Source organism: Rattus norvegicus, chromosome 1 (genome assembly GCF_021556685.1).
Source record: "Rattus norvegicus strain SHRSP/BbbUtx chromosome 1, alternate assembly SHRSP_T2T, whole genome shotgun sequence".
NCBI lineage: Eukaryota > Metazoa > Chordata > Mammalia > Rodentia > Muridae > Rattus > Rattus norvegicus.
This window is the reverse complement of record NC_141534.1, coordinates 90,652,264-90,670,158: the sequence shown is the minus strand read 5'-3', so window position 1 is coordinate 90,670,158 and position 17,895 is coordinate 90,652,264. Positions and strand designations below refer to the sequence as shown.

The 17,895-nt window shown below is 50.1% G+C and overlaps 1 protein-coding gene across 4 annotated transcripts in view; it reads left to right on the top strand.

Moving 5' to 3' along the window:
- Nucleotides 1–17,820, top strand: part of Nectin2 (nectin cell adhesion molecule 2) — a 35,069-nt gene extending 17,249 nt beyond the window's left edge. The window contains exons 4-9 of one of the 4 annotated variants that reach the window (XR_015622415.1): nt 1,724–1,841; nt 2,337–2,485; nt 8,790–12,303; nt 14,683–14,746; nt 14,898–14,984; nt 16,704–17,820. Coding sequence is in view for 2 of the 4 variants with exons in the window: in NM_001012064.1 (NP_001012064.1) it covers nt 1,724–1,841; nt 2,337–2,485; nt 12,150–12,303; nt 14,683–14,746; nt 14,898–14,984; nt 16,704–16,976 (845 nt within the window). In the remaining 2 variants the exon portion in view is untranslated. 4 annotated transcript variants of the gene reach the window in all.
- The last annotated feature ends 75 nt before the right edge of the window (nt 17,821–17,895 follow it).

Genomic DNA, 17,895 nt, shown 5'->3' with positions numbered 1-17,895 from the left:
CTGGTCTAGCCTCAAACATCCCAGACAGCTGAGGAAGATCGAGGCTCATACACAGACCCCATGCATAACCCGTTCCTGTGACCCATAGTTTCCACACAGGGCTCTGCTGCCTGAATCGTCTGTATTTCATCCCTGAGCAGCCTCCCAAGGGTTACCAATTCTTTTGTTTCGGGACAAGGTCTCGTGTAGTCCAGGCTGCCCTCACGAAGCTGAGGATAACCACTGCTCTGAAACTTCTGATCCACCAGACATCACTTCAAGAGTACAGGGATAAGGGGTTGGGGATTTAGCTCAGTGGTAGAGCGCTTGCCTAGGAAGCGCAAGGCCCTGGGTTCGGTCCCCAGCTCCGAAAAAAAGAGCCAAAAAAAAAAAAAAGAGTACAGGGATATAGGGCTGGAGAGATACTTTAGCGGTGGTTAAGAGCACTGACTGCTCTTGCAGAGGTCCTGAGTTCAATTCCCAGAAACCACATGGTGGCTCACAACCGTCTGTAATGGGATCTGATGCCCTTTTCTGGTGTGCCTGAAGATAGCTGCAGTGTACTCATATAATTAATAATCCATAATTATTTTTAAAAATTATTGCAGGGATTACACGTGTGGACCACCAGCTTCTGTGAGAAGCTGATCGTGGAATTCAGTGCCTTGTGCATGCGAGGCAAGCACTCTAGCCCAGCCGCCCCCTCCCAGCACTGTTGACATTGCCGTCCTCTGACCTCTGCTCTCCCTTGTTGCCTTTGGCATCTAGAGGCCTTGGGGTTCCCAAAGTGTCCTAGGCTTCTGCAGAAACTGCCTACAGTGACAGCCCTCAGTTTTGCCTAGGGACACCTCCCAGCACTCTCCACACAGAGGCTGCAGTCCCCACACCCAGCTTCCTTTTTGTTTGATTTTGTTTTGAGTCTCACTCTGTAGCCCTGGCTGGCCTTGAACTTTCTATGCCCACAAGTGTAGGGCAAAGGTATTGGATGCATCTAGAGCTGGAGACTCAGGCAGTTTGAGTCACCTGATACCGGTGCTGGGAGCTGAATGAGTGGTGTCTGCTCTTAACCACTGAGCCACCTCTCCAGCCTTTGCGTTTTGAGAGAGGGTCTCATGTACCTGAGCTATCCTTGAGCTCTCTGTGGCTAAAGATGACCTTGAACGCACTTCCTGCTTCTACCTCAGTTCGAGGGTTGCAAGCGTGAGTCACGCCCCTCAGACCTGGTATTTGCAGTACTGTGCTGTCACTCCCTGTGGCAGCAGACTCAGGATCGCAGTGGGATGGTTGTGCCCTCGGTTGTGTGATAGAGTCCCCCCACCTCATCTGCAGTGGCTCTTTCCAGCCAGGTTCATCCCGAGACTGCCCATGTGAGCCTGGCTACCCTGGCTTCTGTCTGTCTACGCTCTATGCTGGCTATCCCAAATGGTCTGGATACACTCTATGCATGTCGTATTGGGCGCATGTGGGTTGGTGGGTATGTGTGCAGACACACACACACGTACACACACACACACACACACACACACACACACACACACACACAGACCACACAGGGTACCTCTAATTGCTTTCTTGGTCCTGCCTGAGCTGATATTCAAGTGGCTTCCCAGGTTGGGTCTACACTGGTTAGAGCATACACAGTGTAGCCTGCTATTGTTATGACTGGTGGATCTCTCGCTGCCAGTGCTGCTAACTTGTCCCCAGTTCTGGGTTCCACTGTCTCTGAGTTGTCCTTTTCTCCTAGACCCTCCCGAAGTATCCATCTCCGGCTATGATGACAACTGGTACCTAGGCCGCAGCGAGGCCACACTGACCTGTGAAGTACGAAGCAACCCAGAGCCTACAGGCTATGACTGGAGCACGTGAGTGAGGAAGGGAGGAGGGCTGGGGTGTGCACCCCTGGGTCTGAGGAGGAGGGCTGGGGTGTGCACCCCTGGGTCTGAGGAGAAGGCTGGGGTGTGCACCCCTGGGTCTGAGGAGGAAGGGCTGGGGTGTGCACCCCTGGGTCTGAAGGAGGGGGCTGGGGTGTGCACCCCTGGGTCTGAGGAGGAGGGCTGGGGTCTGGATCCCTGGGTCTGAGGAGAAGGCTGGGGTGTGCACCCCTGGGTCTGAGGAGGAGGGCTGGGGTCTGGATCCCTGGGTCTGAGGAGGAGGGCTGGGGTGTGCACCCCTGGGTCTGAGGAGGAGGGCTGGGGTCTGGATCCCTGGGTCTGAGGAGGAGGGCTGGGGTCTGGATCCCTGGGTCTGAGGGAGGAGAAAGCCTGGTCTCTAGAAGGAGGGCTGACTGTTGGAGTCTCTGGGGCAGCCTGCTCTCCCTGGACACCTGCTGTGCTGCTCACCTCACCCCATACCCTTAGGACCTCGGGGGTCTTCCCAGCCTCCGCAGTGGCCCAGGGCTCTCAGCTGCTTGTCCACTCTGTGGATCGAATGGTCAACACTACCTTCATCTGCACAGCCACCAATGCTGTGGGGACAGGCCGTGCTGAGCAGGTCATCCTGGTGCGAGGTAAGGAGCCTTGTGGTATTTGAATTTAAAGCCCGGTGGTTTCTCCCTTTGGGATTTGGGTCCACTTTGGGGTGTCGCTGATGCTGCCCTAGGATGAGAGAAAGAGAGTCAGATCCACTTCTGTCTGCACAGATGAACATATAGCTCAGCTTGTCCATTGTGGCATAGGCTGTGACCATAGGCTGTAAGTGGGAGTGACCAGAGAGGCATATTGGCGGGGGGCTTTCGAACTGGGGGCCTATATTTAAGCCAGAACTTAAGCTGGGCATGGTGTAAGTCTATAGTCCCAGCACTTGTTCAAGAAACTGAGGCAGGGGCTGGAGAGATGGCTCAGCCGTTAAGAGCACTGACTGCTCTTCCAGAGGTCCTGAGTTCAATTCCCAGCAACCACATGGTGGCTCACAACCATCTGTAATGGGATCTGATGCCCTCTTCTGGTGTGTCTGAACATATGAAATAAATAAATCTTTAAAAAAAAAAAAGAAAAGAAAAGAAACTGAGGCAGGAGGATTAATGTGAGGCTAGACTGTGCTACATAATGAGGCCCCTGTTTTAAAGAAATGCCTCCAAGTTCATTGAGAGAAGAGAATCAAGAAGTTGGCTTATGTCTGTGGAGGAGGCAAGGTCTAATGGCAGCTGTGGTGCTTTGTCCCTTGGAGGAGACTGGACTGTCTTAGTGCCCTTGATTCTTGTGAACAGACCCACACAGAGCAAGAAACAGCTTGCTCAGTCATGAGAACCATCGACAAGACCTGCAGCTGGAGACCTAGGGCTAGGCATTCTCTTGAAACCTGGCTATCCAGTCACCCAGATGTAACTCTATATAGTTGGAACAATTGTCACCAAGACACACTTCCAAGAAAGAGTGACGGTGTCTAGGGCCTATGACATGCCACAGGGAAGAATGATTCTTAGAAAGACTCTTAGCCAGACTTAGTAGAAGGTATGGCAGAAGAGTAAGTTCAGCGTGTACAGGGACTACAGAATTAGTTCTGATCTAGACTGGGCTACAGAACAAAACTAAAATCTCATAAAATAAAATGTAAGAAGTGTCTTAGAGAAATGGCAGTGAGAGAGCCCTGCCTAGAATCCCCCAGAGAGGGAGGGGCTGAGGGCGTGTCTCAGTGGTAGAGCCCCTGCCTAGAATCCCCCAGTGAGGGGCTGGGGGCGTGGCTCAGTGGTAGAGCCTCTGCCTAGAATCCCCCAGTGAGGGGCTGGGGGCGTGGCTCAGTGGGAGAGCATCTGCCTAGCATGTTGGAAACCTTAAGTTCAATCCTCAGTTCCTAAACAAAGAAGAAGACTTAGCAGTGCTGGTGTAGATACCACACAGTTTGCCTATGGAAATACATGAATCTGAAGTAAGTGACCCTACCAGGCAGGCCCTGAGCCCCTGAGAAACACAAGTGGCGTAGAGGGACAGTGTAAGACAGAGCCTGGCCCTGTGATGTGCTAGACATACCTTTCTTGAGAACACACCCTTGCTGAGACACAACTTTTGTTCAGACACTCAAAGGCCCGCTGACCTGCCTGTAGGAACACAAACTCACATTGCTGGTCAGCTCTGAACCCTTGAGACATGTACTCAGAGCAAAGCAATGTCAAACAGGGCTACAGTTCACATACAGAAACATGCTTCCTCAACACCTGAAGAACATTCCAGAAGATACCTCCACCTCCAGAAACGACATTCAGGAGATTCTTGGGAGGGCTGCTAAGTAAGCAGTACGTGTTGAGGTCTCCTCTATAAAGAGAGGTTACCCTCAGCTCAGGATCCCAGAGGGTGCAGACCCTATGGGCCGAACCTAGTCACAGCCTCCTCGCTGATGCATACAGAGCCGGCACAGGGCATCACGAGGCAGAGAGACAGGAAACACAGGGAACACATGTGTTCCTTTCTCTCATCTTTTCAGACAGGGTCTGGGTATGTAGCCCAGGCTATCCCCGGCTCTGAATCCTCCAGCCTCTACCTCCAAAGGGCTGAGGTGACAGTATGTACTGTGTGCCCAGCCTTACTTGGTGAATAGTTCACTCTCCAGTCAGATGCTCCTGTATGCTACGCACAAAGAGGAACCTTGATGGGCTGGAGAGATGGCTCAGTGGTTAGGCGTGTGCCTTGCTCTTGCAGAGACTCCCTGCCATCCTTATTTTGTTCACAGCACACACGTTGGTCAGTTAACAACTACCTGATGACTCCGACTACAAAAGTACTTCATTTACGGGCACAGACAGACACACACACACACACACACACACACACACACACACACTACACGGAGAGGGAGAGAGAGAGATCTGATATCTTGGGATGGCCAACCCAAAGAAAATCTACAGTATAAGAAAGACATACATCAGACTCCCAGAAAGGTGGCCACAGACCCACCTGTCATGGGACACTATTTATTCCTGGGGAGACACAAACAAACGGCTACTTGTCCCCAATAGGGAATCAAGGACAGATCAATGTGAGATAGCACTGTAGTCCAACTATGATAGGCCTGTGCATGGTCCTGAGGTTAGAAATGATACAAGGACAGCTGCATCACCAAAGCCCGCCCCGGCATGAGTGACAGCTCACAAAGGTGAGCCTGGAGCACCCTGCACAGCCTGCGGGCTGGAGCTTAGGGATTGTTCTTCCCAGCAGCTTGTCTTCTCTCTCTCTGTCTCATCCAAGAGCTCAGCTGGTATGAATTCCAGCTTTCCTCACCTCTTAGAGAGGGAGACGAGAGGCCTTGCGTTTCTGGGACTTCCTGTAACCTTTAAGGCCTTTATTTTTAATTTTTTATGATTTTATTTTATTTTTATTTAAATATAAGTATACTGTAGCTGCCTTCAGAAGAGAGAAGAGGACATCAGATGGTTGTGAGCCACCATGTGGGTTGCTAGGATTTGAACTCAGGACCTCTAGAAGAGCAGTCAGTGCTCTTAACTGCTGAACCACCTCTCTAGCCCCTTTAAAGCCTTTATTTTCTAAGTATAAAGCTATTCCCTGGGGATGGAATGTTCTAGCTCCCTTTTGACACCCTCTGCCTTAAGGTTTCTTCAAAGATGAAGGTTTTAATTTCAGGGGAAACTGCCACATGACACTAGCATACTTGAGAACATGATCACAAAGACAAGCCCAAAATTTCACACCAGCCGAAAAGGGCACACTGAGCACCCCAGAAATCAGCGGCTGGGCCAGGCATGTAGCACACGCCTAAGACTAACAGCACTAAGGAGGGTGAGCGGAGGCAGAGGGATCAGATACATGTTCAAGGCTTCTTGATGAGTCCAGAGCCGTTCTGTGCAGCCTGAGGACCTGTCTCAGAAAACCAAACAAACTGGGTATGGTGGTACTGCTCTGTAATCATAGCACCTGCCAGACAGAGGCAGGGGGATTTCTTTGAGTTGGAGAGCAACCTGGTCTATATAGCAGGTTCCCAAACAGCATATTTTTTTTTAAAAAGAGAAAGGAAGGATATAAATCCAATTGGCAGAAGTCGGAGTGTCCGAGTCACACCAGGGAAACTCAAGAAATTCAGTTGTGGGGTTGGGGATTTAGCTCAGTGGTAGAGCGCTTGCCTAGGAAGCGCAAGGCCCTGGGTTCGGTCCCCAGCTCCGGGGGGGGGGGGGGGGGGGGTTCAGTTGTGGGTCCTGCCGCTCTCCAAGGTACTGACTCAACGCGCCCTCCCAGACCCACATGCTTAGATCCCACACGTTCACAGTCTTGGGTGAGCATGACTTTAGATTCTCAACGATGAAATACAAGAGTGGACGTGTTGTGTCACATGGCAGACCTCTTTGCAGCCACATTACAGACTTTGACTCAACTCACTGACCCAGGAATAGACTTCCCGAACTCCAGAGCCCCTCCCCTCACTTCATGGGTGCACCCACATTTCCAGTGAAGCAGACAACAGGAATTCACTGACCAGCACTCAGGGGGACCTCATTCCTGCCTCTGTGCAGTACTTAGAGACAGACATACTGTCAAAGTGTCCTTTCAGGGACCACCCCCAACCTCCCCCACACTAGATGCAGATCCGTGTACAGAATGCTGTTTGCATGGAACTTGCGGTGGCTTTATTTGTATGTCTTAATTATCTTGCCTCTGGGGTTTTAGTTTTTTGGGTTTTGTTTTGTTTTGTTTTGTTTTGTTTTTTCTTTTTCTTTTTCTTTTTTTTTTTTTCCGGAGCTGGGGACCGAACCCAGGGCCTTGCGGTTGCTAGGCAAGTGCTCTACCGCTGAGCTAAATCCCCAACCGGGGTTTTAGTTTTTGTGGGGGGTTTTTTAGATTTATTTATTTATTTATTTATTTATTTATTTATTTATTTATTTAATGTACATGAGTACACTGTAGCTGTCTTCAGACACACCAGAAGAGGCATCGGATCCATTACAGACAGTTGTGAGCCACCATGTGGTTGCTGGGATTTGAACTCAGGACCTCTGGAAGAGCAGTCAGTGCTCTTAACCGCTGAGCCATCTCTCCAGACCCAGATCTTGGTCCCGTCCCGTCCCCGCCACCCCCTGGAGCTGGGGACCAAACCCAGGGCCTTGCGCTTGCTAGGCAAGCACTCTACCACTCAGCTAAATCCCCAACCCCCAGATCTTGGTTTTTATGTGTTGTTTTGATACACACAGGGTCTCACTGTGTAGCTCCAGTTGGTAGGCAACTCGTTCTATAGACCAGGCTGGCCTTGAAGTCAGAGATTTGCCTGCCCCTGCCTCCTCCTACATGTTGGGATTTAAAATGAGCAATATCTGAGCCCAGTACAATACTCTACTTGAAACACTACTCAGAGCCTGGGTGTGGTAGCCCAGCCCCACAATCTCAGAAATACAGAAAAAGAGATTTGGTAATTGAGGTCAACTTGAGATGAATGGAATCCTCTCAAAAACAACAAAAATAAATAAATAAAATGTCCAAAAATATAACACTGTGGCTGGGAGAGTGCTTAGAGGTAGAGCCCCTGCCTAGAATCCCCCAGAGAGGGGCTGAGGGTGTGGCTCAGTGGTACAGTGCCTCAATGTAGTCAAGAGTCTGCATTGCATCTACAGTGCTGTGAAAGAAAACTGAAAATGTTGGCAGAAAACTCAAGTTTGGCCAACACAGACCTTAGGTCCACTCGTGAGCAGCTGCAGTAGAATACTAACAGGTTGCATGGGGCTGAGCAACTTCTACTCCTGACCACCAGCAGGCTCACTGGACTCTTGTGTTGCACAAAATGGCACAATGGTGGGCAAGGCTTCAAATCCCTATACTGTTGATTTCCATCATAGTCCCCTTCCACGGTGGAGCAGGTGGGAAAGGAGCTGTGGAAGGTGAGCGTGAGACTTCCTGGAAGCAGGGAACAGTAGGAACAGCAGCGTGAGATAGGGAAGATAATTCAAGACCTCCCAAACCAAGGAGATATACTGATAGGACCAGTGCCTCCCACTACCTCCTCCCATAATCACATTCTAGACCCTAGTGGAAAAGAACAGAGGGGCTCCACTTACAGTGGCCTCCTATCCTGCACCTCTGCATATAGGGGGCTAGCACCTCACCCCTGACCACATCCATCACTGTCTTTCGTTGTTTTGAGAGAGAGGTGGAGACTACCTGGCCTCAAACATGGGATCTTACCTGAGCTTCCTCAATAGGTGTGACTATAGGTCACAAAAATGGTCTTAATTCATAGTGTTTGGTTATGCTGGAAATGGAATACAGGGCCACTAAGCAAACAAATGCTCTACCATTGGACACATGCCAAGCCCCTCAATGGGGGATTTTAGGCAGGGGCTCTACCACTGAGCCACGCCTCCAGCCCCTCACTGGGGGATTCTAGGCAGGGGCTCTACCATTGAGCCACGCCCCCAGCCCCTCACTGGGGGATTCTAGGCAGGGGATCTACTACCAACCATCCACAGCCCACCAACACTTTTTTCCCTTTGTAGAGTTTTTGAGAGTCTGGAGTTTAACTGCATGGCGCAGGCTAACCTTGATAACACGATCCTTTTTCCTCATTCTCCCCAATGCTAGGATGGCCATCTTGTTCCACCAATCCATACTACAGTCTTCACGTTGGGGACATTATGGGTATAGATAGCTATCTAGGCAGCATCAGCTGACAACCTCTCCTTGTACAGTGCCCATCCTGAAGGGTCACAGATACCCCTTTCCTCTTCCTCCTCTCCTTTCTCCTCCCTTCTCCCAGCTAGTCACCTTCTAAGTTCTGGTCTGGTCACTAACCCATGTCCTGGGTCTCCCCCATACCCTCACACCCAGATGTGTTCTCTTGACTCCCTCTCCTCTTTTTCTCTCTCCTTCCTTTCTCCTCAGACACCCCCCAGGCCTCCCGAGATGTGGGTCCGCTGGTGTGGGGGGCCGTGGGGGGAACATTGCTGGTGCTACTCCTGGCTGGGGGGTTCCTGGCCTTGATCCTGCTGAGGGGGAGGAGGAGGCGGAAGAGCCCTGGAGGAGGAGGAAGTGATGGCGACAGAGGATCCTACGATCCAAAGACTCAGGTGTTTGGGAACGGGGGTCCTGTCTTCTGGAGGTCAGCGTCCCCTGAGCCCATGAGGCCAGATGGCAGGGAGGAAGAAGATGAGGAAGAGGAAGAAATGAAGGCAGAGGAAGGCCTCATGCTACCTCCACACGAGTCACCTAAGGACGACATGGAGTCCCATCTGGATGGCTCCCTCATCTCTCGGCGGGCAGTTTACGTGTGACCCCACAACATAGACACTGGACACATAGAAACGCCAAGTCCCACCCCCCCACTGCCAACCACACCAATGCCAGTCAGCAACAATGGCTAGGGACCGGTTGGACTGGTTCTTCTGGGGCACACTGGAGTTGGAAGGGCACCGCCCCTGCTTTCAGGATAGAGGACAAGTGGAACCACACACCAGACTCCTATCTCTAGGGCCTCGTGGAGAAGGGGACCCCAGGAGCACCATGGTGCACACTCAGGACTCCTCAGAGCTTGCTTTCGGCCCCAGCCTAACCCTGGCCCCGAAACACTCAGGAGCTAATAAATGCCTTGTCGGAAAAACTCAGGGGTGTTTTGTAATACATCAGACCCCTCTCTTTGTGTCCTGGGGAATGACTGAATGGAACAGGGACCCCTGAGTATGAAGGAAGAAAAACCAGCTGGGGCCCAGATTGGGAGATTTTCGGCCACTTGTACTCAACCCTCCTTAAAGCTGTGGGGATTTAGAATGGGGTCTCTGGCTTTGAGGCTCTGAGACATGAGTGTGGGGAAAGGGGCTTCAGAGCTGAGCTTCCTTAGGAAGAGAAAAACCAGCTACCTTGGTCCTGAGTCCTAATGGCCTGGGGAGAGGGGGTGGGAAGGGCACACAGGTCTCCTTTCTATGTTGTAGAGGGTCCTGGGAATGGAGGGTGGCTTCTCTCGGTATTTGAGGACCTCAAGGCTATAGAGGCAGGTGACAGGAGTTGGCAATACCCAGATGGCCCCACCTCGATGTCCTCAAAGCAGCCTGTCTGTGGACGCCTGTCTTCCAGCCACCTGGCAGGGTTTGGTTCTGTGGAAGTTATCAGCAATTCTGATCTGTCTCTGTGCACCCACACCACACAAACATACATATGTACTCAAACACAACATAGGTACACCACACGCACAACATATGCAGACTCCACATACATGTAGACCCATATACTCACAACACATACACAGAGATAACACCACATATACAACACACACAGACATGCACACACAGACACACAACATAAATATACTCACACAGACATACACCATACACATACATGTACATACTCACACATACACATGCACCAGACGTACAACATAAACACACATACACACAACACATATGTATACTCACACCATATATATACACCATAGAGTCACATGTATACATTGATACACACACACACACAGACGCACCACACATATAACACACACACATGTTCCTCCTCTACCTAGCATTCTTTCGACTCTCAGGGGCCTAGAGCATTTGCTCCCGAGAGAAGGAGGTGGCCTCCTGGGGCACTAGCTCGAATCAGATGCCACTTTCTTGGTGGGTGGAGCACTCAGGAGGCCTGGTCACAAGCACTTCCTCAACCAGTAGTCAGATCTCAGATTACCAAGCCTATGCCAGCCATGCTGGAGACACAAAAGTGGCCCAGATCACAGGGCCTTGTCCTGTAGAAATGTAGCCAGCCAGCAACAATGGCAGGAAACGCTGAGTGTTTGGGTTGGCATTGTGTAGGGCACACTAGTTAGCCACACACACAGACACAGGAACCTTCTGGAGGATACTCAGATGGAGAGCGGATGCTGCCTGTACCCCTTGGGCAGCTTCCCCCGCCATGTGTGGGGAGCACATTAACTTCATGGACTACACCTGTAAGGTTTCTGAATCCTTGTTTTTTCTGAGTGTTCTTGGAGAACCCACCATGTTCTCAGCCATGGAGGGCAGGGCAGGCAATTTGCTTGATTTACACACAGATCCCCTCTTACATGTCTGCTGTGTGCCTGATCCAGGGCAATGGATCTGGTGAGGAAGCAGGTCCTTGCTGCAGGAACTCTGCTATTTAGGAGAGGCACATAGAGGTTGGGATTCAGTAGCCTGGAGCTCTTAGCCCCATCTCCTGGTGGGTTGGAAAACATCTTGTTCTGATAATATTAAGGGGTGCTCCCCCCAGCCCCATCTTTCTCTCTCTTCAGTTCAGTCCAGAACCACTGCTTTCTGTTTCATTCTTTTAGGTTTTTGTTTTGTTTTGTTTTCCAACAGTCCTCAAATGCTACAGCCGAGGTTGAATTTGAACCTCATACTGCTGCTTCAGCCTTGCGTGGGGAGGGCTTTTTTGTTTGTTTTGGTCTTTAAGGCAGTCTTGGCTATGTAGCTATCTATAGCTGTTCTGGAACTCCCTATGTAGCCCAGTCTGATTTCATACTCTGCAGTCCTCCTGTGTCAGCCTCTTGAGTGCAGGAATTGTAGGTGCCTCTAAACTGTCACAACTGGCTCTCCTTTAAAAGTACCCTGTTTCCCTGTCTGCAATGCCCAGAGGACTCAAATGCTCCTTGACAGATTAGTCCTGGCTGGCTGGCTGGCTTGTGGGTCCAGCACTCTCTGACTTCCTTGTCCCCCTCCCTACTCTGTGTACTGAGTTCCATCTTGACATTAGATAGCATCAAATCTGCTTGTTTGCTATTGGCCAACACCAGCTACAGGAGACTTCAACTCCACGAGGGTGGAAAGTTCCTGCTTTGAATACATCTCCCTGCAGATCCATGTTCCTGAAATCAAGCGCACAGGGAGATCCATGTTCCTGAAGTCAGGTGTACAGGGAGATTGGATAAAGCAAAGCCCTTGGCCATGACTGGGCAGACAGGCAGGGGATGTCCTCAGGCATAGACAGAGAACTTGCTTAGCATGTTTGAGGCCCTGGGCTTAGTTCCCAATGTAGCTAAAAGCAAACACACAGGATTGCCAATACGGTGGCACACTGCTGTGATGCCTACACTCGGAAGGCAGAGGCATGGATTTATTGTGGTTTACGTAGAGTTCAGCCAGCCTTGCCTACAATGTGAGATCCTGTCGTAACAAATGAAACAGTCGTTTCAAGATGCCTGGCATGTGCAGTATCTGAAGACCAGGGCTGAAGCAGCAGCTGTGAGGTTCTCATCATGACCCCATGCTGTCTTTGTCCTAACAGAGTCACCTAGCACGGCAGGAGCAGGGGCCACGGGAGGCATCATTGGAGGCATCATCGCTGCCATCATCGCCACCGCAGTGGCTGGCACAGGCATCCTCATCTGCCGACAACAGCGGAAGGAGCAGAGGCTTCAGGCGGCCGACGAGGAAGAAGAGTGAGTGATGGACAGGTCGGGAGGAGGGGTCGGGAGGAGGGATGGCAGAGTTGGGGAGCACTGAGTGGGAACTGAAGAAGATCGTTAAGGCAGTAAGACCCCGCTGGAAATAACAGGTATTAAATGAAATGTGGGTGTTAGAGTCTGTCTCTGAGACACCATCAGAGCCCAGGCTCCCACCATCTTGTTGCTCCCTCGCGTTTGTTCCCTAGAACTTTGGATCTCAAGGGCTGCTAAATGTGGGAGGTAGAATTAGGATCAGAAGCTCAAGGTCATGCTTCCCCTCTAACAGGAGACAAAAAAAAAAAAAAAAAAAAGCAATGAAAAAATAAATAACAAATTGTACCTTATGTACAGTAGCCAGGGAGATTAGTTGGTTTGTGAGAACCTGAGTTGCATCCCTAAAGTTCTTGTGTGGAAAAAAAAAAAAATCATCCCTGTGAGTTCCTGGTCTGCAGAGTTAGTTCCAGGACAGCCAAAGCTACACAGAGAAACCCTGTCTGGGGAAAATAAAAAACAGATGTATTTTTATTTTGTGGTGTGTTTGTTTGCATGTATGTCTGTTTGCTACATGCATGTCTGGTTTCCAAGGAGGTCGTGAGCTGCCCACTGGGTGCTGCGAATTGAACCAGGGTCCTTTGAAAGAGCACCAAGTGGGCTGAAGGAGCTGTCCTTCCTGCCCAACACTTACCCTTGTGATGGGTTCCCATTTAAACCGGACTGTCTAGACCTTGAACTTAGAGATCCACCTTCCTCTCTCTGCCTCCCTAGCACTGGGATTAAAGGTGTGCACCGCCTCCTGCCTGGCTTGTTGTTTGTAAAGTTAGAATTATTATGTGTTTGTGCTTGTGTGCACACAGGCCTTGGCATAAATGTGGAGATCAGAGGACTTGTGAAGTCATGGAATACCTTCGTGTGTGTGAGTGTGTGTGTGTGTGTGTGTGTGTGTGTGTGTGTGTTTGTTTTGGGGATAAAACATGTCCTCAAGTTTTCAAGGTTTTTATCTGTTAACCAACTTTCTTGCCTGGTTTCTCTGTTTGTTTTTGTTGTTGTTTTTCTTTTTTAAAGATTTATTTTCTTGCCTGGCAGTGGTAGCATACACTTTTAATCCCAGCACTCAGGAGGCAGAGGCTCTGGTCTACAGAGTTAGTTCCAGAACAGCCAGGACTACCCAGAGAAACCCTGTCTCAACACTGTGTCAAGAAGAAGAAATATATATATATATATATATTTTTTTTTTTTCTTTTCAAGAACCCAGGGCCTTGAGCTTGCTAGGCAAGCGCTCTACCACTGAGCCAAATCCCCAACCCCTATATATATATTTCTTATTGGGGTGTGTGTGTGTGTGTGTGTGTGTGTGTGTGTGTGTGTGTGTGTGTTTGTCCTACACATATCTCTGTATATGACTGTCTTTGTATGTGCACCCTCTGAGACCAGAAGACAAGCTATTATAAACCCCTGATGTGAGTGGTGGGAACTGAACCTGGGTCCTTTGGAAGGTCAGTCAGTGCTCTTCACCACTGAGCTATCTCTCCAGTTCCTTTTTAAACATTTTGCCCAAGCTGACCTTAAGCTCATGGTCCTCCTACATTGGGGGGGGGGGTGTGTCTGTGTGTCTGTGTGTGTGTGTGTGTGTCTGTGTCTGTGTGTTTGTGTGTGTGTGTCTGTGAGTGTGTGTGTCTGTGTGTGAGTGTGTGTGTGTGTGTGTGTGTGTGTGTCTGTGTGTCTGTGTGTCTATGTGTATGTGATAGTTACTATCTTGTTGGAAGTCAAAGGTTCTTTATTTCCACCATTTGGGTCTCAGGTCACTCATTAACCATCTTGCCAGCCCCATTTCGTTTTTTATTTGTGTGCATCGATAACAGCTTAATTGTGTGTGTGAGACTAAATAAGTGCTCATATAGAGAGAAGGCAGAGTGTCACCTTGGGTGGCATTGCCCAGGCTCCATCTGCCTTGACTTGATTGCTTTTGAAGCAGGATCCCACTTTGTAGCCCTGGATGGCCTAGAGATCATCTTGTAGCTGGAGCTGACATTGAACTCAGAGACCTTCCTTAGTAGTAGGAATACAGGTGTGGGCCACACACCTGGCTCACTTGCTTGGGCGAGAATTTTCTGATTCTTTCCGGAGGGTTCTGGGACTGGAACTTGTTCAGTCTGACTCCCTCATAGCACTGGGGCAGGGGTAGGGATGGTGCTAAAAACCCAAGTAAAACACAGCACTTTCTACCTACTTCCCCTCAAGTGGCCAGTCTGACAGCAAGGGTCAAAGTGACCAGTCCTTTGTCCTCTGGAGAACCAGAGGCACCTCCTATAAGAGGAGAAGCTGGGAAAGGGGGCTAACTTCCCATTGATCTGCTTCCTACCCCGACCCCTACAGACTGGAAGGACCTCCCTCCTATAAGCCACCCACCCCAAAGGCCAAGCTGGAGGAACCAGAAATGGTAAGGTGTTCCCCTAGAACCCAGGATGCCCTGCCTTCATATCCTGCCCTCTTCCCAGGGTCAAGCTGGGAGGGGGCTGTTGGCCTGGGATGGTGCTGGCTGGAAGCAGCAGCCAGGAGGGATCCTGGCTGACCCTTGTGTCCTTCCACAGCCCTCACAACTCTTCACTTTGGGACCCTCGGAACACAGCCCAGTGAAGACGCCATACTTTGATGCTGGTGTCTCTTGTGCTGATCAGGTGGGAACTTCTGGGTAAACCAGGGTGGGCTTAGGGGGTGGCTTAAGGGTTGAGGATCAAGGTTGTGTCGCATGGAGTAGAGCACATGAGTTGCCCAGGGCTGTGCCTGCAGCAGCAGTAGCACCATGGAGCCATTCCCCTGGGGTCCCAGGGGACATCATAGACCATCTGGTGGTCAAGAGTCAGATAAGGAGGCGAAGGCAGCTCGAGAGACTGATTGACACTCAAGGTTTTGTTGTTGTTGTTGTTTTTTTTTTTTTTAAGATTTTATATATATATATATATATATATATATATATATATATATATATATATATATATACTGTAGCTGTCTTCAGACACACCAGAAGACGGCATCAGATCCCATTACAGATGGTTGTGAGCCACCATGTGGTTGCTGGGATTTGAACTCAGGACCTCTGGAAGAGCCAGTACTCTTAACCGCTGAGCCATCTCTCCAGCCCCATAGCCAAGGTTAAATAAAGTAAATATTGAGGTCAGAGCTGTGCAGTGTAGCTCCACCCTCTGACCCCAGCACTTGGGAAGCTGAGAGAAGCAAATCACCATAAATTTGACTCACAGCATATTCAACCAACCTGGGCTACAAGGCGGGCATGAGCTCAAGGGTGGGATTTTTTTTTTTTTTTCAAAATAACCAAGAAAAGCAGCAGGATGGTTGACTCCACAGTTTAGAGCTTGCTGTGTCATGAGGACCAGAGTTGTGTCTGAGTCACATACAAGGCATCCCCCAGTGCCTGAGACTCCAGCCTTAAGAGATCAGATACCCTCCTCTGGTTTCTACACAAATACTAGTACACACACACACACACACACACACACACACACACACACACAAGTATTTCCAAAAATCTAGAAAAACAAGACCAAAGCCATGCCTGGTGTGGGGATCTACACCTGTAACTGCAGAATTTGGGAGCCTGAGGTAGGGTTGCCATTTTGAAACCAACCTGTGCCCCTTCTGAGACCTGAGGAAGATTGAGGCAGGAGGGTCAGGAATTCAAGGTCATCTTTGACTACAGAGAATACCTTGAGTTACATGAGACCTCATCTCCAAACACGCAAAGATTGGGGTCAGGTTGGGGTTATAAATTGGTTGGTTCCACTTTTTTGCCCAGCATGCACAAAGCCCTGAGTTCAATCCCCAACATTTTGAAATTTATGGCAGCCTAGACCTATGATTCTAATACTCAGGAGACTGAGGCAAGCAGATCTGGCTCACCAGAACAGCCAGAGTTACATAAAAAATATGTACTAGTACTACTACTAGACGAGGAGGAGGAGGAGGAAGAGGAAGAAGAGGAGGAGGAAGAGGAGGAGGAAGAAGAGGAAGAAGAGGAGGAAGGAGGAAGGAGGAAGGAGGAAGGAGGAAGAGGAGGAGGAAGGAGGAAGGAGGGAGGAGGAGGAGGAAGGAGGAAGAAGGAGGAAGAGGAGGAGGAAGAAGAAGAGGAGGAGGAGGAGATATAACAGAGGTCAAAGTTCTTGGGTAAGGTTTGGGTTTCAGAGGTCAAAGAGGAAGATTGACACAGGGTAAGGAGTCAGTGCTGGGCTTGGGTTAGGAGTGACTGTACAAAGAAGTTTGGTCCAGGAAGAAAAGATGACAGTGGTGTAGTTGGATCTGATCGGCAGGGGTCAGATCTGTCTGGGACACCATCCTGAGACCGAGGTGACCTTGACATCTTGCTTGCTCCCCACTTCTAGGAGATGCCTCGATATCACGAGCTGCCCACCCTGGAAGAGCGGTCAGGGCCCCTGCTGTTAGGGGCTACAGGCCTGGGACCTTCTCTTCTTGTACCTCCAGGACCCAATGTTGTGGAGGGGGTTTCCCTGGGTCTCGAAGATGAGGAGGAAGATGAGGAGGAGGAAGATTTCCTGGATAAAATCAACCCTATTTATGATGCCCTATCCTACCCCAGCCCCTCTGACTCCTACCAGAGCAAAGACTTTTTTGTGTCACGGGCCATGTATGTGTGAGGGAGGCACAAGGGCTCTGACCTCTCACCTTTCACCCTTGACCCCTCAGCTTTCCACCAGTGATCTAGGACACTCTGACTTCCAGGCAGGCCAGGGACAGCTATCACCCATGCAATCCACCTGTGACTTCTTAATGGCTCCACCATGACATCCAACCTATGATTTCTGAGGCAGGCAAACCTGCATAACTGGAAACCTAGGGATTTTACCTCCCAAGGCAGGGAGCTCAGAATATTCTTCTGTACCACCTGTCCCCCACAAGGACTCCTAAGGCTGCGACCCTTTGACCACGGCATTCACCGAATACTTCTATCTCAACTACCCTTAAAGTCTCAAAGAATCCGGACCTTGCACTTATCCTCAGGCCTTAGAGTCCCCACAGTTATGCAAGAACAGGATCCAGGGCTCCCTGCTGCTCAGACCTGAGCCCTCCAGGCAGCAGAGGCTCCCACCCTGCTCCCCAAAGGTGAAAAGGGAGAGGATTCCCCAGTGTCAGGTAGGACCTCCCCATTTCCACCCACTCCTGCAGGCAGGAATCTCAGGGTTCACACCCTCTCCTCATCACCCAGCACCCCAGTTCCTGTCTCCAGAGCATGAATTCCAGGTCCAGTGCTGGAGGGGAGAGCCTAATGCAAGTGTGCCTTGCCACCCCAAGTTTGGGAGAATCTGCTCTTATCGGAAGACTACTGAATTCTTATAACCCCTACCCAGTGAGATGAGAACTACACATCCCTCTTTAGGGGATGGTGTGTGTGTGTGTGTGTGATGGAGAATCTGGCAATCTGGGTTGGGAATATTATTTTGTAAGCATTTCCTACATAATATGAGTTTATACTTTGATAAAGTCTTGTGTTTTCTGTGAGATGTGAAGGGAGTGGGGAAGCATGTGAGGGAAATGAATGAGGACTGGAGACTGAAG